At 36.2% G+C, this 25869-nt stretch overlaps 1 protein-coding gene across 1 annotated transcript in view; it reads left to right on the plus strand.

Annotated features, from left to right (window-relative positions):
• Window positions 1–25869, plus strand: part of TACR3 (tachykinin receptor 3) — a 78170-nt gene that overhangs the window by 14456 nt on the left and 37845 nt on the right. The window contains exons 2-3 of the mRNA XM_075200935.1: window positions 21004–21189; window positions 25719–25869. Coding sequence (XP_075057036.1) covers window positions 21004–21189; window positions 25719–25869 — 337 coding nt within the window. The remainder of the gene's footprint in view (window positions 1–21003; window positions 21190–25718) is intronic.

Raw genomic sequence — 25869 nt, forward strand, 5'->3', positions numbered from 1 at the left:
AGGAATTATTGCAATGAATTAAATGTAAGTAGTAGTTCATGCCAACATGACTTCTTTGCTATCCTGCCCACAGAGAGGCTATTTTCCTTTCCAACAGTTTCTATCCAGAATAAGGCAGTGACTACTGTAGTTCATCATGATGCTGAACCCAGCTGAGCTGAGCAGTAAAATATACAGAAACATTTAGTGGAAGTGAACACTCATCTGTAGATTCATTTAACTAAACAGCTTATGCGAACGAGATATTTGAAATATACTTGTTGTTTTAGGTTTTTTTTAGTGACGCTATTAAAAGTAATGTTGCTAATGGAGAAAACACATACCCTCCACAATAAAACTTTTTTCTATAACTTGCTCTTAAAAATGAAAAATAACACAGACGAGAAATCTTAGTTCAAGTAGTATACAATTATGGTGTTGTCCTTTTGGAGTCAGCACCAGTGTTCCCTCTAACCTGAGCAATCTGGAAAGGAAAGAGTTAAAAGGTCACTCTAATGAGGGCTCCACCCGAAAGGTTTGCATTCACAATCTGCAGGATGTTTCCTAGTAAGATACAGGTTTACCTCTATCATTTCCAGATTGCTCAGCTTGGCGGGAAAACTGGTCAGCACTATGAAATAATTTGTGGAACAAACAGAATTATTCTTATAGTGGCACATATATCCTCAACTGTCTGCACTTAAATGCCTACATGAATCTCTACGATATTTTCAAAATGGATTTGAAGCAAGGAGTCTTCACAATGGTGTGGGACAAGGTGTACTCAGGGCTGGATTAACCATAGGGCTAACTGGGCTACAGCCCAGGGTCCTATGGCATCCAGGGGGCCCTTGAAAGTGCTCAGCAGCAGTATTGATCGGTCGGGGGCGGGGGCGCCCCCAGCGAGATCAATGCTGCTGTAGTCTCAGCTCGGATCACAGGGGGGGTAGGGGGGTGGGGCGGGGGCAGCTCGGATCACTCGCAGGCAGCTCAGATCACAGGGGGGGTGCTCATGAGGGAATGGAGACCCGCTTAGCCCAGGGGACTCCATTCCCTTATTCCGGCCCTCGGTGTACTCACTTCCATTTCAAGCAGCTGTGCATTATATAAATGAACAAATTGATCCTCTGTGCTCACCAGTAACAAAACAGTAAATAAATTGACACATTCAGATTCTATGTCGTTACTTTGGTTTAATCATATACTGCAATATATTTTGTGAGTAATGCTTTAAAACATGCATAGGGTTAATATTTCCCTCATATCCCTGTTTTATATTATTAAAGCTATATGGAATGCTTACTTTGGTACTTATAGGCTGCCTCTTCAGTTTTTCCTTGAATTGAAATGATCAATTAACTAAAAATTATTATGACCAAGAAATCCTTACCGCATGGGAGAATGTCAACCTCCAATCACCTAACATAAAGAATAAAAGATGAACAATGCTGGATAAAGGATGACTGAGATGATTAAATCCAATGTAATTATGGTAATGGGAATTATCAAGTTTTCAAGGAGAAGTAGGTATTTAACTTAAGAAGTAAACAATTTATTTGATAAAGTAAAAAAAAAACAACTACAATACAAACAACCCCTTAGCAATTACTGTTTGCAATAAACAGCTTCATCATGAAAAATATATTATAGGAACTTAAAAGTCATTATTAGGAGACAAACATCCCCACCGACTCAATTTACAAAGGCGTGGATGGGGAACACCTACCAGCAGTTGGTGCTACTGAGCACGGAGGCACAGAATCTAACACGCCTCTGGTTTTCACCAGGGACCCCCGCAAGGGAGTATCCACTCAGCTGCAAGAGGCATGCAGGTTGCGGCCCTCTGTGTCAGTTGCTGGAGAGGTGATCGGTGAACAGTAGCAATAACAGGGTGCTACTGGAAACAAAAGATGGTCAGCAAGCTGGGTCAGAACCAGAATATCGATCAGCCAATCAGAACCAAGAGAATAGTCAGCCAGCTGGATCAGAAACAGAATAGAGATCAGAACCAAATCAGCAATCAGAGGAGTAGTCAGGAACAAGCCGTAGTCAGAATCAAAAAAACAAAAAATAGGGACAGGTGCTGGAGCAGGCAAAAGACCTAATACTCTGAGAGCCACATGCTGCCAGAATCAGCTTTTTATAGGAGCCGAATGGGGCGATCAGTGACGTCACTGACTGCAGAGTAGTAGGACAGAAGTGCATGCCGTTGCCTAGCAATGGCCATGCATGCGCAGAGAGACAGAGCGGCTCTGGGAGAATGTGCCCAACACTTGCGCCTCGCTGCTATGCAATTAGACGCGGCCATCAGAGGGGTAAGAGGAAGGCATCCGTTCCTGATAAGCTGGGAAGGCGCCTGACACTCACTAAATACTAAATCTTCAGATGTAGAGAGTGGTATATCAAAGATGTTAGTTTCACAGTTCAGTGGCTGGTATTCCCAAACACAAACTCTGTCATCTTTTTAGAAGATGGTCATCCCCAACAACATGGAATAAGTCAAAGTGTAAGTATTAGTAAATTAGACAGTCCGCCGTTATGTGAGTATAATTGTGCCTGCCTCTGTAAATGTTGATGCTAGTCTCATTGGTAATTGTTTACTTCACAACAGTCCCAATAGAAACCAGATAAGCTTTGAAAAAACTTAGCCAGCCACTCAGGGTACTTTATAGGGCACAATTAGAATTGCTCTAATTTACTAGTAAATAGACTCTGACTTATTCCATGTTGTTGGGGATGACAATCTCCTAAAAGAACGACGTTTTGGGAATGCCAGCCATTGATGAACTGTGACGCTAACACCTTTGCGATACCACTCTCTACATATTAGTTACCTTAATTTACCTTAAGTTACCATAATTAGTTACCTTTAAAATCTATTAAAGTTGTCTCCTAAGGACTTTTAAGTTCCTCAGTGTGTGTTGAAGTGGTAATGAATTTTGTGTAATATTTTATTAATTCATTCCCAGTATATGAGCTTTTGTTTAATTTGAATGCTTTATAATGATCAGATTATTATTCCTGTCCACTGGTAATATTGGGTTTTCTGTGTTGTTTTTTTATAGCTTTTTTTTTAAACAAATAAATTGTTAGTTTCTTAAGTTAAATATTCAGTTATCCTTGAAAAGGTGATTTCTTCCACTACCATAATTGTATTGGATTTAATTATTTTAGACATATTTTATCCAGTGCTTTAGCACAATTATTATTATCAATATATAAACATGCTGATAGTCAGGATAGAGGACTACTAATACTCATGGCAGTGCAGACATTACTATAAGTATACAGAAATAATTTTACCATAAGAATACAACACATCATTGTACACTACTTAAGATATATTTATATTAATTCACATACTGTTGCATTAGATAGATAAAATAATCATACACTGATTGTAATCAGATCAAAGTTTTAATACAAAATAATCTCAGTATTTTCAATATCCAAATATAATGAAAAGAATAGACTTTAGCAAAACACTGTAAAAAGACATGTAGCTAGTTGAGCTGTACCAAACCAGTTATTCCTTGGTAGGACCATATTAATTTACAAATAACAAGGTGAAAGTAAAATTTTGAATGTCCTTTTTAAAGATATGGTTTAGCCCAGTGGTTCCCAAACTTTTGCAGTTCGCGGCACCTTTAGAGTCTCCATAATTTTTTCAAGGCACCCCTCCAAAATAATTACCAAGTCCCGTTTTATAAGTAGTCAAAAAGACGTAATAAGTATTTAGGTCAGGACAGAAATACTTATTTAGTTGTATGCAAAAATAATACACATAAATCCAAGGGAAAAGAATATTTTTATATATTTTTTTCAATTATATTTCTGTCAAAGAATAATTTACAGCTAACTCACACTGTGCCCCTTCATCCACGCACTGTGCCCCTTCATCCACACTCTGTGCCCTCCTTCATCTCCACACACTCTGTGCCCCCCTTCATATCCACACACTCTGTGCCCTCCTTCATGCACTCACTGTGTGACCCTGCATCCACTCAATCTGTGCCCCTGCATTCACTCACTCTGTGCCCCTGAATCCACTCACTCTGTGCCCCTGCATCCACTCACTCCTCCCCCTCTACATCCACACACTCTGCACCTCTGCATCCTCGTTCTGCCCCATCTGCTTCCTCGCTCTGCCCCCTCCTTAATTCTTTTGCCCCTCCATCACTGTTTCTTATCACCATTCCCCTCCATTTCTTAACTTACCATACTTGACCTTCTTTCTTCTATTTCTGCTGTCTTTTCTTCTGTTTTCTTACCAATCCGGCAGTGCACGGGACCCAGCATCCTCTCTCCCGATGATTGTCGCTGAATGTCGGGCATGATGATGTCACGCCCGACATTCAGTGAGAAGCGAGGAGGGGGGAGGATGCTGGGTTCCGTGCGCCGATTGGTAAGTTTTTTTTTTTCCTCTTCCTGTCCACGGCACCCCTGTGACAGCGCCTCGCATCCCTGGGAGCCACTCCATGACAACGTCACTTCCGCCCTCCGCGTCCCGGTTGCCTGGGCAACAACCGGGACGCTCTGCCTCGTCTGCCGCAGCGCCCGGCCAGCGGTCCCACAGCTGGGCGCATGCGCGCAAAGGTATTTAGACTCTTTTTGTTGTTACCTTTCTTTATTATCTGCATATGCATTTGTAGCAACCCACACTGGCTAGCAACTTAGCACTGGCTAATTTCTAACAGGCTGTAGGTATTATTGGGATTTAGGGAGGAGTCTCGCTGGCACTCTGCTCCTATTGGTGTTCCTCACTATTTAAGGCAGTGAGGACAGAGCCTCACTGCCAGTTATAGCTCCCAGTGTAGCTAGGCTCCCTGTTCCTGTTTCTGCTCCTTGATTGTTTTTGCTAGACCTGATCTCCCGTGTATGACCCCTGGCTTGTTTCTGGACCCTGTTGTATTGCCTGTGACCTCTGACCTCAGCTTGTTCTTGGATTCGTTGTCTGCTGCCGGCCCTCGACCCTTGCCTGGATTTCACTCTGCCGTTTATTTCCACACTCTATTGCTGGGTTCTCCCCAGTCAGTGCTCATCTCACGACCCTCTGTTGTCTGCGGCCAAGTCTGCCCCACCACTAGGGGCTCCAGTGAACACCTGACTTCAGAGCAGACTCCGGGTTTTGATGTACTGGCTGGAGGGGTTCCTAACAATTTTTATACATTTTATATTTTTTTTTTCTGAATTGCTAAACTGTGTAGCAAAAATGCAACATTTTTTGCTAAAGCACACTGCAGTCTAATCGGAACCAAGCAGGTTAAACTTCTTTGGTGTTGTATGGGCCAGATAATGATTAAAAATTTCGTAATGCATGTATGGCATCAAAGTGTCCATTAACTACAGGACATTTTCTGATTTTTCTCATTTTGTGCATAAAGCTTATTTGCAGTCAATGGTGAAACAGACACTTCTTAATACTTTGTTGAAATGTCATGTTTGTGCTTGCGGTCAATCAAACTTTCAATAACACTAACCACTGTTCAGAGTGCTGTGACTGAATTAAATACATTCCTCGCCCTAACAAGTTTATTATTGATCATTTGTGCAGATTGCAGATTGCTGCTATCAAATTGTGTGCATAGCTATCAGCTATTCGGGTTGTTGCATGCTCAGGAGTATCTGAAAATTAAGTGTTTTCTTCTCCATATAGTACATTTCAAATTCCAGTCATTAATATAAATAAAAGGTTAAAAAAAAAACTCAAATTCATACTTATCACATTCCAAATTATCAATATGTAATCTATGAACTTAAATCTTAATGTTGGGACTGTATGAGTTATTATTGTAAATGTGGATTTTTTTTCCCAACTATCCCTATAAAACTTTGTGTTGCTGGGTGCGAAAATAGCCATCCAGTTTTGTTTAGGTGGTTAAAAAATTTGGATCATAGGATTAAATTATGAAAATAAAAATATTGTTCTAATTCTTCTATTAGTAGGATATCATTCATTTTCCCTTAGTTAGAAATATTTCTATTTTTTTAGATTATGTCCCCAAGTAGTCTAAATATCTTGTCTATGAATTGTGTTTTGTGCTTTTTGACAGCGCCACTTTTATATGCCTGTTTAACAAAATACTATTGTTAGTCATTATATTTTCACATTTTAATTCCTGAACTGTTAGGATACAATTTGATTGAGTATTATTATTACGCAATTATCCTAAATCTTTTTTTATCTAGCTCAGAGAATATGTCCACATAGCTCAATTTAGACTATAAAGAATAACATTTTAACTTCACAGTTAGGCTGGAAGCTGATGTTGTAACGGTGTTCCCTCTTTTTTCAATTATTCATAGAAGCCTCAGACTTCAACATCAAGTGTATTTAAATATATAAATAGGTTAAAACCATTTTGACCCTATATTTGTGAAAAAGAGAGTCCTTGTTCTAGGATGATCTCTTCATAAAGGTTCAGCAAGTTTTAGAGTGGTTAAAAATACCCTTATGAGAAGGTATAGCATTGTCCTTTCCATATCTCCTTTTTTATTTCTCTTTCAAGGCACCTCTTTTTTAGGCCCACTCTTTTTAGACATCCTCTTTGGGTCCTCAAGTGAATGATTCTGATTCCTATCTAAAAAAAAGTGTTTCTTTTAAACCCAACTTTGGAGGATTGCAGACGGCCATATCATGTGTAATTCTGTATTCTATAATATGAATCAAGATTTATTTTGGATGACTTTATTGGGGAATCATTGATAACTGAAATTATAGTAATGTTCTAGAAAAGGGCTGCTTTATTACTAAACATTCTATTATTAGGAGTTCTATTAACTTGCATTTTAAATTTATTGTACCTCCCTTCAGGGCCGGTGCGAAGGTCCATGGTGCCCTAGGCAAAATCGGCGCCCTCTCCCCCCCCCCCCCCGCAAAAATCGCCGCCCTCCTCCCTCCTCCCCCCTCACCCCGTCTTTTCTTACCTTGTCTCACCACCGCCGCCTTTCTGCTCTGTCTCCTACCCTCCACTCACTAGTGTCAGTGAGAGACGGAGCAGAGAGGCGGCGGTGGTGAGCAATAGCCTCTCCCCCCCTCCCCATGCATCTGAATGCTGTGCGGCGGCTGTGACAGGTATGGTCAGTGGCCGCCGCACAGTTTTAAAATTAATTTCCAGTTCTGTGGCGCCCTTCAGGCGCCCTCCAGAGCCCGGCGCCCTAGGCAAGTGCCTAACCTTGCCTAATGGGAGCGCCGGGCCTGCCTCCCTTATATGTTTACTTAATTTCTATAACATATTTCTCCATTTTGTCTAGTAATTAATCGATTTTTTTTTTGCATAGTTCTTTTTTAAAGCAAAAAAAATCTTTCAAAAAAATAAGTCACATTACCTCACTTGAGCATTCATCACTAATCCTGAATCATTCCTTTACAAACTTATCATTTTGTGAATTCTACCCACTTTTATTTAATTCTTTAGACCTATTATGTTCCACCATATGCTAATCTCTTTTATTGATAGTCTTTTTAATTTAACAAATGAATCACCTAAACTTAATGGTAAATCGTATTGATTAAATTTTAGATTTATTCTAGAATTACATTAAATTTCTTGGAATATTGGTCTGTCATTCTAGACCAAGTATGTCAAACGCAAAAACCCAATTGGGCCAAATAATGAAAATATAAGGTTGTGTGGGCCACAACAAAACTAAAAAGAAATGAATAACCAGCGTTAGTACAAATGGGTAATACATTTGATAAATAATCGACAAACTGTCATATAAATGTACTTAGACACCAATTTACCAAACAAATAATGATAATGTTTACAGCACAAACAGTCACAGATTACCAAGTACCAAAGAGTTTGCTTGAATTATGAAAGCGTACTGTTCTGACTGTGTGCGACAACATACAGCGTTGGTGGAGGTAGACAAGTGGAATCAGCTGACTGAGCTTACATGCAAACTGTTCTGTCGTATTCAGTGAATTTTAAGTAATTTAGCCGAACAAAATAAAACTCGGGTCGCATTCCACTTGTTTTCCCATAGTAATGTGGGGCTTCAAAAAATAAGCGTTTGTGTTAGTGTTCTAGACCTAAAGCTAGCTGCCTGACATGCCACAATTAACAATATATATATCAGGGAATATGGTAAATAGTAGTGAAAATAATAAATAGTAATCCACATGTTATTTATATTGGTGCAAATTAATATAATACTAAAAGCTTTTAGCAATGGCAAACTACCTACTTATTGAAGCTGCTAACATGAGAGGTGTTTATTGAATGCAATGTCTGATTGGAACACACACTTTGATTGTAGGAAGATTAATCACATTTACAAACAATCAGAGGATCTTTGCAGCTGGCAGAATATTTCTCATTGTAGGACCATTTTATGCAGGAATAGACTGCAGAGTAAGTGACATTTTATAATTTTAGTGCAAAAGCAACACTGCCAATATTATATGCCCTGTCTAATTACTTTGGACATCGATCAGCATAATGAACTTTGGCAGCTATAACTTAATTCTTGTCATGCTCTCAGTATTCACAGAGCTTATTTAAAGAAACTTCAAAAGCCTCTGACCACCTCTCAGCCTTTTAATTACCCAGCCATGTTGACGTTCATATAGGACAGTCTAAAAGACAGCCACACCTGGAGGTGGCAAATCTCTATGTCTATGTTGGCCTGCTGGACAAGTCTGGTGTGCACTCTCTCCTCTGCTGACATCTACAGTGCCAGATTGAAGAAAATAATGGGGTGGATCTTAATGTAATGTGGTGGCGACCTGGGTATTATTTTAACGGTCGAGTGATGGTGGGGGTTAATCATTTAACGGTGGGTGGCAACTATTAATTTATTGGTGGGTGCTCTTTATTTGATGGGGACTATTTACTATAATATTGACATCATAGTGGTGCTTATTAATTTAAAGTGGGGTGCTAGGACTATAACTGTAAGGCTAGGGAGATTTGAGGGCTATTTATTGAATGTGGGGCTAAATTTGGGGAGAAGGAAGGCTCTTTTTTAAATGATTTATATCAGAGCTGTTTGGGATAGAAACTGATTATTTTTATTGACGGTAAACTCTATTAATTTGATGTCTGGTCAGTTTGGGGGGAAATAGGTAAATGTATTAAATGTAAATACTACTAATATAAATTGTTAGCAGAGGATTTTTTGGCAGGGATGCTGATGATGACCTTTGATGAGTGGTGCAGTGTGAAATACAATAGAGCTCAGCGACATGCTGGCTTAACCATGAGGTTGATTTATTGCACAGAGCAGGAAGGGATCTAGTGCATCTCAGAAGATCAGTAGTCAGGCAGTAATAAACATCATAGAAAATCTAAAATCAGACCTACACACACAGATAATAACACACAGAGATAACAGAGCACACAGATTCCTAACAAATATTGGGGGCTGGTTGGCTGGAAATAGGTATATTTATTAAATGTGAATGCTATCAATTTAATTTTGGGGCAGGTTGCAGGTAGGTTGGCCTAAATATTAAACATGGGTACTGTTCATTTAATATTGGGGCTAGTAGGGGTGAAGAAAGGACTCAAGTATTCACTCATTGCTAGGCTCTTTGCAATTCATGTACTATCCTTTTTACAAACAGGAACTCAGAATTCCAGGATTCAGACAAGCAGCAACTGAGCTTAAGACAGGAGCAGCAATAGATAGTACAATTTGCAAAAAAAACAGGCAGGAGAGAGCAGGACAGTGTGGAAGCTGTCCTGATTCAGATGGGGCAGACCCAATTTTGAATGACTGTCCTGCTCCATCAGGAGGTATATCACAATACACAATGCTCTGATTGTGAAGGGGAAGCTGTTTGCATCTAACAGTGCATGCAGCACTGGCTGTGTATTTGAAAAGCATATGAAGAGCGTGTAGATTGTGTGCATGTGGGGTGTGAAGAGAATATTGGGTTAACAATTGCGTTAACGGTTTGTAGGCTGAAGCTTTGCCTAGGGCCCCTAGAAACCTTGCAACGGCCCTATTTCAGGATTTCTCATTTATATCATAAGTACTTTGCATGCTCACTTCACTTGTGAACTGAAAAAAGGGATGCCTAAAGCAGTGAGACCCCTGCCTGCAATTATCTTAGCCATAATTACCCGTTGAAGCATATTTCCATATATTAATGATGATCATTATTTATCATGGTACATATGATACTTTGAAAAAATGCAAGTAAAAAGCCATGATATTATCAAATGTAACAGTCAATATCTGGAACACATAATTGCTTAAAGTGTCAAAGAAAAAACATACTATAAAACAATTGTCATTTTTTTAAATAGCACAGCAATATTACATATGCTGGGTCGCACTGTTAATAAAAGAGAACATGTTTATCTTTGATATCTTAACAACCATATAATTAGCAATGCTACAATTATACTAATTATTATACTCTTATTCAGATGACAACTGGAATAAACATTGCTGGTTTACTGGCAATTGCGGAATTTTAGTCTTTAATGGTGATTAACTAACAAACTGAAGCATTTGAGTCAATTGTTCTGTTTTTAGCAACATATTCAATAGAATTTTTAACCATCATTTTCATTTACAAAGCTGCAATAAGCAGTCCTGCAGAGACTATAAAGCATTGTGATATTGTGTGCCTATATTTGCATAATTTCACATATTCATTGGGTGAGAGCATTGATTAACACATAGAGATGTCAACTATTTCAGTGTAAACTCATACTCCCACTAATGGACGTATGCTGCTGAATGCAAACTAGCCATAGTAATACACCACTTGCAAAAATTAGGTTTCATGTTACAGAACAAGATATCGACATGAGATTCAAGGGAAGTTGCGCACTTAGAGGAGTGGTCCTCAGTTAGCAGATGCCTATAGTATAATGCCTTGATTTTTATACATCTCACAAGCGGTAGAGATCGAGTGTCAGCCTATACTTTCAATAGTGCAATCTATCCATAAAGTGTATTTATAGAAACATAATTATATATTATATCTTAATTAAGATATTAATGAAGCCCCAATAAGCAGACTTTAAAGAGAAAACGGGAAAGATGGTAGCCATGGTATTAAGTAGCAATATTGTATATTGGACAAATGTAACAAAGATTATAAAAATATATGCTATTTTAATCTTTCATGATATTAATAAAATATCTCTGTTCTTGAACATTGCGAGCTTTTGAACTCCTGAAAGGCATACAGTATATGGCATTACATGGATTTTTATGTAATTTATGATTTTAATTTCAACAAATACACTTGTTAATATTCTGTATAATTTGTGATTGCTTGGAGTCTGTATGCGACTAAGACACTGTACTAACTCTATCCAAGAAGGGTTTTGATTGTCTTGGCTGTCTGTTCAGCAATTCTCACCACCAATATAAGTGATTATCAGTTATGTTATTACAGATTACATATATCACTACTTATTGCACCATGAAAGTGCTGTCTTTCTATACTTTTGTATGTTCTTAAAACTAATATACATGTAATGATACCGGGCTTAATGTATTGCTCTGCGCCGCACAGCTGGCCTACCCGTTACCTATCCTAGATTTTAAATCACCCAGGCAAATATCCAAAATAAAATAAATAAGTTTATTTAACAAAATGGTAGCACCAAAACAGCAATAAAAATATTTAAATATTGACCTGCAACAAATAGCACTACAGTCTGGTAAAGACAACATACAAGGTATAATGCAAGCACTTCACCAGTATTCTAGCCACTCTTAGTGGGTGCCACCTATCCAAACTTCTACTGGGATGCAGACCCTCTCTCCATCAAGGCAGTGGTCCTGGGTTACTGTCACTCTACTTTTGGCAGACACACAGCTCCCCAAGACCTGGAGAGGTAGATCAGGACAAAGGCAGTTCTAATGAAGAGGAAGGGTGGATTCTTGGTTCCTGATTCTTCGTCGCGTTATCTAAAAAGTACATGTGTACTATCCATAATTACTATGTCCATATGTGCTTTTTGGATTCAGCTTATTCTAACAAGCTGGCTAGTTACTTTTATTGATTTCTCTTATTGCCATTACATATTTTTATGATTACTATTTTATATTGCATTGCTATTGAAAGCTTTTATTAATATATGTCTTAAGTGTTGACTTTAAAATCTTATTTAATTATAAGAGCTGTGCCTCATTGCATGATAATTTAGGTCCTAGTTTGAGAGATTTTTTTTTAGTCCAAACTATTCTTCTTTTGGAGGCTTCACAGCGCCCCTACTCTTAGCTGCGTTCTTAATTTGTCATTGTAACATCACATCCATATTTATGTATGATTTTTCTAATTTATATTATTGTGCTGGTATGTTTACTTTTCTCTTTATAATTAATTTCATTGTATAGCATTCCCTTCCCCCTGACTAAAATGACAGCTAAGTGTAACACTTTTATTAGCTAAACATAATTAATGAGAAGAAACAACACAAAGATCAGTTCTGGTAAGCTAAAATTATAAACTATAAATCTGTGAAGAGGTAGGCAGCTTAATGCAAATCTGCATATAGAAAGTACATACAAAAGTTCAATGCTTACTAAAAAAGTTAAATTAACTAGAGTCCGCAAAGCAGTTAAAATGTATTTTCTAGCAATTTAAGCAACTCACATAAAAAATGTAATGTTGTGTTGGCAGATTCTATCTAGAAAAATATTGAATAGTAATAATAATAATAATAATTAATAATAATAAAATAATTCAATGTATAGTTTAATATAATATACATTACTAGAATGATATTTGAAAGGTCTGCCTAAAACCTAGTGTACATTTGCTGCAAGAACTAAATTTATGGCAATTATTTTATTTATTTGTTAAATATTAAAAATACATTTTACATTTAAACTTTCATAATGTTTGATTTTCCTAACTAAATCACTCCTAAAATAAATAAACCTAAACGCGCGCCATACAAATTGTATTCCAACCTTAGTGTTATACAGTGTGATAAACCACTAATACAGTATGCATATAATGCTTCTATGGTAATCATCCTATACAATAATATTCTTTAGATTTCTAAAACCAAAAATATTAAAATTCAATATTTTTATATATCCACCCAGGGATAAGCTTACCAAAATGTAATTGAGCACAAGAACTAGTGAGCTGTTTCCCAGGTGAATTTATTTCTTAAACGTTGGCTGAGCCATCTGTTAATATGAATTCTCTATGTGGGGTGCTCAATTTTTTTCATAGTAACTACTCCCTAATGTGTGTACATTATTAAAAATATCCCAAAAACTGAGTACATTTGTACCAATCCACTCAAAGCAATTCAATGTTTAAAAAATTATTAGTTTTGTACATGATTTATTCTTCACGTATAAATTGAAATTTTATTTGCAGTTAAATTTAACAGACTTAAGTACTCACTGAATTTATTTGACATGCTGTACCTCTTGGGGTATATATAGCACAGGTTCAGAACCTAAGCTTTAGGCATTCACTGTTACATGTGATCCTCTGAATTCTTCAACATGGGCATAAATGAGGGTATGCTATATTAGCTGTATAGCTCAGGGAATAACATAAAGTATCAATGTTGATACAAAAGTACAGTTGCCTTCCAAGACATGACTGTCAGTTATCAGTAATGAACAGGAGTTTCTTTGTTTGAAAAGCTTTCTGTATGCGGTATAGTCCCTTAGTATTCCAATTAAGGATGAGATACAAAAAACAAGCAGTAGAAAGTTTCTTAGCGGATGGCAAATTACATCCTTGAGATACGTTAGAAGTCTTGCAGATTTAAGGAAATTTGTTGACAGCTGTTTCATCTTTTTTAGACACTTTAGAAGGTACATTTTGGCAGTGTTTTCATGTATATAACAGTGAAGACTGACTGATATACACATCTAAATATTTTCTTCTTGAAGCAATATATTGAGTTCTTGAAAATATACTTGATTTGGTTTTTTTTTCAATTGTACTTCTGGATTATTCATTTAGTATTGTCTGCAGATATACTGGACATTTGTGTATCGCTTTAAACTAAGAATCAGGCTAGCATGCCTTTTGTTTTTGACCTTTGCCTAGAATTATGTCTACCTTGGACCCATGAACAACACATCATGCTTACAGCTTGTTTGCATTGGATTCTGGGACAAAATGTTCAAATGTAGACCATAACATTTCACCTGCTGACATTAAAAGGATGCTGTTAATTTACTTACTTTGACAATGTTATATATTTGTAGAAATCCTATTGTTGTGTTCAATTCCCTTTTGTACTGCATTTAAAATGTTTTTTTCTTAGTGGAAGATAAGCAATCTGCAATTTACGAACATAAATTGATCATTGAGTGACACTATTCAATTATATTTGGTTTAATTAAATCTTATTAAAATCTAATAATATAGATGAACAATTACCATCTCCACCACATCCTTGTTATACTGTATCTTAAAAAGTAAACCATGCTATTATATTGAGTACATGTGTAACAAATGTTTTAACAAGATTACATTTATATATTTTAGTAGTCGAGTTTATAAAGTAATAAATGCTTATCTTACAACTTCAAAATTAAAATAATTTTAATAAAGCAGAGTGACTCTCAATTTTGTAAAGAACATTTGAAAATATAGCATACTATTAACACTATAAACACTATAAATTGAAATAGTTACGTGGAAATCAGAGAAATGATTTGAAAATTGCTTGGTGGTGAAATATAAATGCCTAATTACATTATTGCTTCTGTTCTATAAGTTATATTTTATGGTGGGAGGATGAAACTCAAAGTACTTAAATACACTACTAATCAAACTAGAAAGTTTAATATGCAAGTTCGTGCATAGCAACCAAAGGAGAGGAAGCTGGGAGCACCAATATACAGTTCATGCAGATGATAAGCAGGGGAACCAGGCAAAAATGGTTTGCTCCATTCTCCTCCTGACATTATGACACTGTCCTGTCGCATGCAGGACTGTCCAATCATAATCACAAAAATGGACAGGTAATTGCCTCCTACAAGTTCATCTCCTGCTGCTGTGATCTTTCCAATAATCTGAATGGGTTACAATAATGTGCTCAGACACTAGTATAAAACAGCTTTAAAAAAAGAGACATTGGTGGTAATTTACTGATTGTAAAAATCAGAAATAATTTCATCCTTTTTAAGCATAGTAGACTACAGATCTTATTAAATGTATCTTGCTTCTGTCAGCTGGTATACTTTTTATACAGTCTATGACATACTATTTGATTTCTATTTTTAATTGCATATAATTTGAGATTTTTATTTTAACACAATTTTAGTAAAAATGTATCTGAGTATGCAGGTTCAAATGACCATAGTGAGCAGACGTTTTCCTCTGCCGTTAAATAAAACAGGTAGCAACACCTAATATATGCCTAACATCAAAGTATCAAAGACCTGTTTAATAAATGTGCATGCCTCTTGTGTGCTACTTCAAGTCACTTTAAGATTATAAAAAGTATTTATAATGTGAATTTTAAATTAAATTTTAAATCTCAGCTACCTCTCGCATCCCTGGGGATGAGTGTTTTATGTATGTTTAAGGAAATTCTTTGAGGCCTAGAGTTACAGAAAAAGTGCAAGAAAGCTCTTTGGATATTGTTTAGCAAAGTAAGTAGAACAGCTACTGGAACATTTTGAAAAAAGCAATTTACGTATAATGTTCATTTTGATAGTGATTATGCTGCATAGCCAGCAAATTATCAAATGGATTCATGTAGTCAATTCAGCTTTGAGCTTGGTGAATAATTTCATGATGTATTAGGGGGAATTGTTCATGATGTAATAGCTCATATATAGTGGTTATAAAGAACCCTAGATATTTAATCTTTCTCCCCAGCCATCAAAAAATCTATGTTAAGCGTAAACACTGTTTTTTAGGGATCTAGAATCTTAGATATTAAATATGTCTCCCCAGCCAACCAAAATTCTATGTTGAGTGTAATCACTGTTTTTACTAAGGTGGTACATGCAGAAGCATAGTCTTCAGCTTGGAGTAGGTTATTTTAAAACTTGATATTTCACTATATTTACCCAGGGTTTTGTTGAGATTGGGCAAATAAAATATTGGCTGAGTTAAGGTTAAGAGAATGTCATTTGCAAATAATGAGATATTTGACCTATGTGTCACCTGCCTCTGCTGTGCTGCTGTTCCACGGGCTATACCGCTCAATCTGCACCTATCTCCATTACCGTGCTGTCTGGATCATCTACACTGCACCTGTCTCTGCTGTGCTGCTGTACTACGGGCTATACCACTCAAGCTGCACTTGTCCCTATCTACATTGCTGGATGGACTGTTCATGCTGCACTTGTCTCTGCTGTGTTGCTGTATTACGGGCTATACTACTCAGGCTGCACTTGTCTTTGTTACCCTGCTGGCTGGACTGTCCATGCTGCACCTGTCTTCACTGTGCTGGAATACTGCGGTCCCAAATACCTAAGCTACTCTTGTCTCTATCACTCTGCTAGCTGGACTGTTCATGCTGCAACTACTTTCATTGTGCTATTATATTACAGGCTGTATTGCTAAGCTGTACTTGTCCCTGTTACTCTGCTAGTGGAACTGTTCATGCTGCAATTACTCTCATTGTGTCGTTATACTACAGACTACTGTTCAAGCTTCTAGCCTCCATTAAACCGCTACTTGAATTGTTCATCCTGCATCTGTCTTCACTCCGCTACTTGGTTGTAGAGCTTACATTCCATCTACTTCTAGTGTGTCTGCATACATCTTAATATCTACTCCCCTGGGATCTCGCCTGACACTCCTGGTAAGGACCGCGACCTGCGGACGGACGCCGCTAAGCCCAAATCACCTTGCGGTGATCACTGGTGAATACGATCCATCCATTAGACTCCGCACCCTGCTGGGAGTAGTGCCAAGTTGGGCAGGTCCAAGAATCCAGTGTACCAAACCGTGACACTATGCCCCGCCCCCCCCCCCCCAATCTGCACACCGCAAATATCAGGATTTTATCTTATATGAGCAGCTAGTGTACAATGGGGGAAAAGCAGATTGTTGATTGTCTTGATGGTTTGGGTAAGTGTTCCTCCTGTAAAAATGAATTTGAGTTTATTAAAGCATGGTGGTGGGAGCCAGATGTACTGTAAAGACTATGAAGGTTAGTATATTAGTTTTGGAATTCATAGCAAATAGCTATAGAATCAAGTATCAATTGATTTTTAGAATTTTTGCAGTCCACAATGTTTTTATGTGCCCTTTCAGATGTCAACTTTAAAGATAAAATCTTTTTCATAGAAGATTGCCTCAGCCTTTTTAAGTTTTAGCTATTTGATTGGATACAAGTCGGTTTTGCTCTACTTTCACTTTGTCGAGATCCAAAAGAGTTGCCGGGTCAGGGCTATGTTTTCTGTTGGTAGCCAGGCTTTACAGGTGTTCCCTCATGGCTCCTTTATAGACAGATCATAGAGTAGTGAGTAGCCGGGTTAGATTCAGATTGTGTATTAAGAGTAAAATACTTATTAAGTAAATCTTTTAGTTGATTAGTTCATTTGGAAATTTGCAAGCGAGAATCATTTAAGCGCCATGTCTTGGGGTAAGGTCCAGAGGCTAGGCCAGAGAGGTCTGCAGAGATGAGGTCATGATCAAACCAAACCATTGGATGAACATAGACATACCTCAAGTTTAAGGCTAAATAGTGGCTTAGCAGGATCATGTCTATTCTTGAGAATGAGATATGTCATGGATTGATAAAGGTATAACCATGGGTGAAAGGTTCTCTAACTCTACAAGAGTCATACAAAACATGGGACTAGATTTGGCAGATATTTGGATATTTGGTAATCGGTTCTGGTCCGTGAGGTGGAAACAGGGGAAGATCTGCCCATTGATTTGCTGAGAAAAGCATTAAAATCTCAGCAACAATAAGGGCATCATCCTTTACTTTGGCTATAAAGCCATCTATTTTAGTAAAAAAAACTTTGGTGAATTTTGATTTGAGTGTATATGTTTACTAAGGTGCAGGTCTGGTTGTTCAGTTTTCCTATCAATTTAAAATAGCGACTTACTTTGCCTAAGTAAGATTCAATTTGCTCGAATGTAAGCAAATATAATTGCCACTCCTCTTTTCTTTTGTTTATAGTTGCAAGCCGCCATGATAACTTTTGACTGACATGGCTTAGTCTGCCATAGGAGCCCAACACCTATTTTATATATACGGAAACAGGACTCCTGCTTCTCCTGTGCAACTACAGTCCGCTGTAATTATATACAGTACAGGACATTGAGGGGCTCACATTAAGAGGGTATATAAATGATGTGATTATTTGGGGAGCTACCTTCCTCACTGCCATTCTCATTTTTCTTGTGGAGCAGTGAATGGAATTTTTAGTCCTGGGGGGGATATGCCAGGAGCTGAATCACTGTTTTATTTTGACTTGGCTTAGAGGCCCTGCTTATGCAGAAAACAAAGAAGCTGCAGCAGCTTCAACTATACCCCCACACACTTTCAGTAGCTGATTTTGCGATTAATGTATATTCATAAAAAAATTACTTCTATTACTTACTTTTTTATTCTTTTATGCAACAACACACACAAGCAATGTGCAGTACTCTCTTCATTGACCACAACTCTACTGAAGAGGTTGGAGGTGCACATGAATCCTGCAGCAAGAAGGGACCCAGTGGGTCAGTGCCAGGCTGTTTGTACCTAATTTTGTAGGGTTATCATTGACTTCCTCTGTGATTACAATGACTCTGAAGAATTTGGCTTTGTCTGAAAAGGCAATCTTAGAGGTCAAGGAAACTAAGCACACAATGATCTTACACACTGAAAATCAATTCATGCAGTGCTAAATTGCAAATATACACTATTGTCATTGTCAAACTGTGCTAGTTCAGCTAACTGTGAGAGCCAGATGGCCATATCTTTTAGGTTGGGCAACACATGTCTATATACTATCTGGGCCTGAGTCATTAAGGAGAGTAAAGCATAAAAAAGGAGTAACTTTGCACCGGGGCAAAAACATGTTGCATTGAAGGGGGAGGTAAATTTAAAATGTGGGGAAAGATTTATAGTTGGGGTAGGGCATGTCCTAGATCAACTTTAAATGTCAGTGTTAAAATAAAGCTATCAAGCATTTGTGTGCCATTATTTAACCTATGTGCAAAATAATAAAATAATTTGAACCCCTTGCATTGTAACATGGTTTGTCCTGGAGAACATTTACTCCTTTTTTTTAATTACTTTCATTAATGACTCAGGCCCTCTATGTCCAAAACAGCTATTATCCATGGCCAGCTTTACACTGTACAGTATAATTACAATGAAGGCCTAATGGTAGAAATCTAAACTTAGCTTGCAGGAAACATTGGTTAAGAGATACAAGTGTCATAGTATTATGAAGATCATGTGCAGAAATATGCCTTGGTTTTTGTTTACAGTAACTCTTGATACATTGAAATACTGATAATAATATCTTGCTTAGTCAATGTGCCTCCATAGAACGTTTCTGCATTTATATTACATTAGTTTAACATTTAAAGAACAAATGTGTTAACATTTAACACACTACCTCTTCAACATGTTTACAGAATCATTGTGTTGAATCATTCTTCCTAACTATTGCAGAATTAATTAAGAATGTTTATATTAAGCCAGGTGTTACATACTGTTTACCATAATGTTTACTTGTTGTAAACATATTACCCATGTAATGTAACATGTAATACTATACATTTTTCCTTTTTTCATTTACTTAAAAATACTGTAAAAAGAAAGTGACCAAGCATACAACACTGCATATATTTTGAATGTTTTTAATGTTGCCCATTCTTGAGAAAAATAGTACCTACTGCCCATATATTGATGGATGTCAAACAATTCAATTCAATAATTTCATAGTATCATACATATATTTTACTTGAACCTAAAGTGTCATGTATACTACTGGGAATTAAGCTTGTTTCCTTGCTCTCTACATTCAACTTTCTGGTTTCATCAGACTCATCTATCCACAGCGTCACCTACAGATGCATAAAGGCCACAGTACTGGCGTAATCGAGTCTCCTATGATTATAATAAACCTGAGTTAAATGGAATTAGTCATCATGTACATTTCTACTACCTTAACCCTGTTCCATACACTACTCTTAGAACTTTGTGATAAAGAAACAAGCAGTAAAAATGTAATACTCAAGATGCAAAGCAGATTTTGCATTACTATATCCAGAAATGTTATGAGTTAATTTACAATGATGTTAGTTACACTTGTGCCATGAAATTGCCTTTGGTGTGAATGTTTTTTAAGTGAAATAATTATTATCAGTTAGAGTTATTGATGTTACTAAATATAAATGTAGATCTTGGTGTACCTTATACACACAATGAATCACATATACATTTTCTTTGAAAGGAAAAAATCCTCACTTATAGGAATCTCTCCTTAACAATATCAAGAATTACAGCATATATAATTGTATTTATATTAAAAAAGATTTAAATATTTCATGTACAGCAACATTATTATATATAATAAAAACTTCCTTAACAAATTTGCTTTTAAAAATTATTTACATATTTACATATTATTTATATATTATTTGAACAGGAGAATACATATAGTAAGTATATTTCATGAATATAATTCAATCATCTCTAACATTTTAAGAACAATACAGTTGTTGTTCATCCATTGTCTAATCATATTGAAGCAGCACCCTGCTGGCAATTATGGCAAATCTTTGGGATTCTAAGGCTGCATCCAGATTGATGGAGTTTTTTTTCTATTTGTAAACAATAAAGGCATTTTTTTCTTAAGCTGTATTCAGCATTGTGGAAAATATAGCACTCTTTATTGTTTATGTCTGAATCTTTTGTTAGATGTTTATGCTGGTTAGTTTTAGAATGCCAATAGAAGTGAATATAAAGATGTTTAAGGGATATATTTGGAACATATCTGTAGTGTCAATGTGCTTCTAATATTTTAAAAGAAAAGATCATCTGGGCATAACCTAAGTGTAACAATCTATGTCTTTTTCAAACAGATATTGCTTCCATGGAAGAACTTTTATACATATGTATGGTTCTAAGACTTATAGTATTGTCATTACAGATACATGGCTATAATCAATCCATTGAAACCACGATTATCTGCTACTTCAACAAAAGTAGTTATCGGAAGTATTTGGGTATTTGCATTTCTGCTGGCCTTCCCTCAATGCCTTTACTCTGAAATCAAGGTGACACCAAGAAGGACCCTTTGTTTGCTCGAATGGCCAGGATTTGGCAAAAGATTGACGTAAGTTGTTTTTCGTTTCAAATTATATTATATTTGAAATTTGCTTAATCAGCTCGGGATCTACCTTAACTGAGAACATGATAAGCAAAGAAAGCTCATTGCTCATCAAAGTAAATGTCAAGGAAAATGCAACTTGATCATTTTTACATAGTATTCTGCTATTTTCCTTGAAGCACCCGAAAAAAGTGTCATACAGTATGTAACTATGTGTGTATATATATATATATATATATATATATATATCTGTAAACCATTTCTATAGAAAATTAACATCATTTAAATTTTAAATGTAAGATGTCATTTAGGATTTGCAAAGCAGCTGAGGTACTGTTTAATATCAGCTTTGGTTCTACTGTGTGCCTCAATTTACACAAGTGTGTCTTGGTTTCTGGCAGTGCACATGAGTTTATCGAGGAAGATGGAGGCACTTGTGGAGGAGCATAAGGTTGCTAATGCTGAGGGGAGGGGTTCACAAAATATCTATGTACTTTTTAAATATATTTTATAGATCAGTAAAGTCCATAGGGAAGAAAGCACATCATATTTAAGCAAAATTGATATAGAGGTGGATAAGGGGAAATAAGCAATACATCTATGCCGGTTATAAAATTATCAAAAAACGTATTACAAAACTGCTTTCAATATACAAAAGACACAACCATGGCTTTAAGAGCTTGCTCACACCTGTCCACTTTTATTGCACTTTTTAGATGTTAATAAATGCATGAAAGAACATTGAATAAGGACAAATAATTATATATTCAATTCCTTCAATAAAATTCATACTGTGCATTCTGAAATGTTAATATCTTATGTTAAAGTAATTTTATTGATTACCAATAATCATTGTCCGCTGCGATTTGTGTGGTTCCAACGCACAATTAGATTTAATAGCAAATATAGCAGGATGCAAGAAATAGCAATTCAATTAAATAAAGTACAGCTGATTACATACGCAGGCACTCTGGATCCAGCATACAGTCATTCAATCCTGAAGTCTGTGGTCAAGAAGACTGTATGATAGTCCCAGAGCTCAGTTTATATACCGTTGGTGTTACATTGAAAACAGTAGAGATGACTTGGCATGTTTCCATTGGTTCAGGCTTCAGGTCAGTCTGGTATAATGCAGGACATAGATCAGTTCAAACGATGCCCTCCAAGGGTGGGGGTCAGCTCTCCAACTGCTGCATTGTATCTTCCTGAAGAAAAACTGGTTCAAATTGGTCTATTTGCATTACACACACAATACCATTCTGATCATTAATTCCCTATCATCCATAACTCGCATATGCAAGGTGCGATCTCTTGGGTGATAGGAACGGATGTCTGAGGATAAATAGGGGATTAGATCTCACTAAAGTGCATTTAACATTATTATATTTGACTATAAACTCTATTAAATTTGATTATAAACAACTGTGTGTTGGAACTATTTAAAGGAGAACTATTTACAAGTGAATGTGTAAGTGTAAAATTGTAGAAGTGTTCGCATGTGTAGTGGTTAAATATGTGCCGTGGTTAAATATGCCCTACCACGCTGTAGCGTGTTATTTGCATATTTTCAGGCAAAGACAACCAGATTGCTGGATATTAATTTAAAACGACTACATCCAATTATTTGACTTCAACACATATTTCCAATTTTACAGCACAGCATGCTCTATATTTCCTGTGTGAATACACACTACCAGTAAAATAGGTTTTATTGGTAAAATCACAATGTGTTCCAAGTTCATGGAAAATCATCATTAAAGCACATATTTGTTTTCATACAGTTTTATCAATTTCCCTAGCCTAAAAGACAATGCCTTTAGCATGATATCCTATGTGGTGTAAATTAATCCATAGCTGTATATTTAAACTCCCAAAACCTTAATGCTGTATAATAGATGTATAGTTTTGTTACTATGTTGGTACTTCAGAAAGCCCCAGATGCAACTATGTTGCCCAATGCTGAGTTCCTCTGTAGATTGGACATGCAAATGGCAATAAATACATTGTTGCACAGTGCAGACATAGCGGCAGTTTTATACAAGATTATAACTGGAAGCAGAATATGTGTGCTTATGAGAAATTGCCACACTGTGCTATGAATGAATGAAATGTTTTACTATTTCTAAACATTTGCAATTACAAAGTCAGCGAGATGTTTTTTTGGATTTTAGTCTGATTTACTTAATATGTAAAGTCACATACAGGGTCTTATCCATGGTAGAAAGGACTGGGTTCCATAGCAAAACTTTGAAAGAACCATTGTCACTTAGATTTCTGCTCCACCAGTAAAGCCACAGCCATCGTCAAAGTGTCTAAACTATATATTCCTTTTAGCTTCAATGGATACATCTATAGAGAAATATGCAGCCAGGTAGAAGGCATCCCAAGAAGGACATATATGTAATAGTTTTAACTTTTCTAATATGATAACCTCTTTGGATATGAAAATTCTCTGTTAGAATACAAAAATGTTTTTCTTTATAAGACAATATAACAATAAAATGATATTTTAAATTGTATGCCAAATTATTATTATAAAAGATGCTTTGCTCAAAAGATATAGGTAAAGCTTGGTATATACTGTATCCTGCCTGCTGTCATAATAGTTGAGGATACTGTTGCTTTAGAGTCTATGAATGATTTCTTGCCACAGAGGATTACAATTTACAGAACTTTCTTAGCAACAGAAATAATGTGTATCCAGAACAAATTTGCTCTATAGGCCTAGGAAAAATCCTAAAAAATAAAACAAAATTTTTAAATAAAACACATCCTGTTTGGCTCTGTCGAAGTAGGCACAAAACTAAATTCAGCCCTCTACTGTGTTTTTTGATCAAGTTAAATATTACGTTTCTAGTTGGACCAGTGGTCAAAGTGGGCAGTTATATGGTGGTAAACAAAGGGGATATTCTAAAGGCGCCAAGATGGTGTACAATAAAGCACAGAGTATTTTTTCAATACAATGTATATATCACAACATGTATGAATAAGTGCACTGATATATAAAATCAAATCATCATGCCACATACATACATACATACATACATACATACATACATACATATACATCAAGTCCTCAGGGACAGGCAATTAAGCCTAATCCGTTACAAGACTTTTTGATGCAGTCCGTTGTATAATGTGTATAAAGTTGAAAGCACAACTGCTTGTAAATATATCACAAGTATATGTTGGTCAAATATCAAGATGATTGAACAGGTGTCCCGATATACAAAGTTATATGGTGGTATGTCATACCGCCACTTCACCCACTGCCTTCATTATAAAAGTATCAAATTCAATTTACTTACATTTTCCATACCGCCACTAGTAAATTTCTGTACCGCCACTTCTAAATTTCAACTTCAACCACTGAGTTGGACTACATTTAGAATACAGAGTTCAGTTTTGAAAGGATACAGACTCAGGTAGTCAAATTAATATATACAATGAAAGGATTAAGTTATAATTAGAGATTAAACAAAATGAGATTGTTTGCCTTTGAAATAAAATGCATTAGAGATGACCTAATTAATATGCAGAACTATTTCCAAAGTCAGTTTAAAGGTTTCAATAATAAAACTTTTTATGCTATATATTGTGCAGATGACAATGAGACATCATTTGCAAATGAAAGAAAGACCTTAAGCATAAGAAGGGCTTCTTCAAGTCTGTGGTGACAGCAAAGTCCTTAAAAAATTGACTGTATTCCTTTCTTTTAAGACATGGTATATGTAGCTATAATCTGTAGAGGATATGAAAGTGGTGACTGAGACAGAAAATTCAGTAACCATTTTTAAAGTCTGGAAGTTTTTTCGCCTTAGCAACTGGAAAGGGGTTTTGTGTTTCTTTTCCCTGGATCAACACCATTATAAAGTTTAACTTGATGGAGCTCTGTCTTTTTTCTATCTTTACAATGTGAAATGTAACTATGTGATTGTTCCCCATATACCAGATACGTATTAGAACAAAAATAAAACAGTTGTTTCTACAACTATTTCTCAAGTTTTATAATTGGTACAGAAACTTTCTTTCAGGGATATTTAAGTTATAACCTATTCTAAAACGGAATTATCGTGTCACAGACTAACTGACCAAGTTGTAACATTGATTCAAATGATAACAATCAATGAGTCAAAATGTGCAATACTGGTCATACCAAACTCACTTGTGGACATCTAGATTCCACACACCAGTAAAAAGGATCTGGTCTCCCCTCCCACAAAACCAATTTTCCTGGGCATATCAAAGTCATACAGTCCAAAATCCACAGGTATCTCAAATTATGTTTTGTACAGATTCGGGCATAACTGTCAGAGATATTGGAGTGGATCAGTATTTATTTCTGTAGTAAAGCCTTTCTGATCTATATTTACTAAGTGTAATCATTTAACCACTGTACAGACTAACCTGAATTATTATCTTTCTTCTTCTTCTTTTTCTTCTTCTTCCTCTTCTCTCTTCTTTCTTCTTTCTTCACTCTTCTTCTTCTTTTATCTTTCTTCTTTCTTCTCTCTTCTTTCTTCTTCTCATTTTAGGTATCAAATCATTGTGGTATTGTTTGTCTATTGCTTCCCTTTACTTGTTATGGCCATAACATACACAATTGTTGGAATTGCGCTATGGGGTGGAGAAATTCCCGGGGATACATCTGATAAATATCATGAACAACTCAGGGCTAAAAGAAAG

This window comes from Mixophyes fleayi, chromosome 1 (genome assembly GCF_038048845.1).
Source record: "Mixophyes fleayi isolate aMixFle1 chromosome 1, aMixFle1.hap1, whole genome shotgun sequence".
NCBI classification, from domain to species: Eukaryota; Metazoa; Chordata; class Amphibia; order Anura; family Limnodynastidae; genus Mixophyes; species Mixophyes fleayi.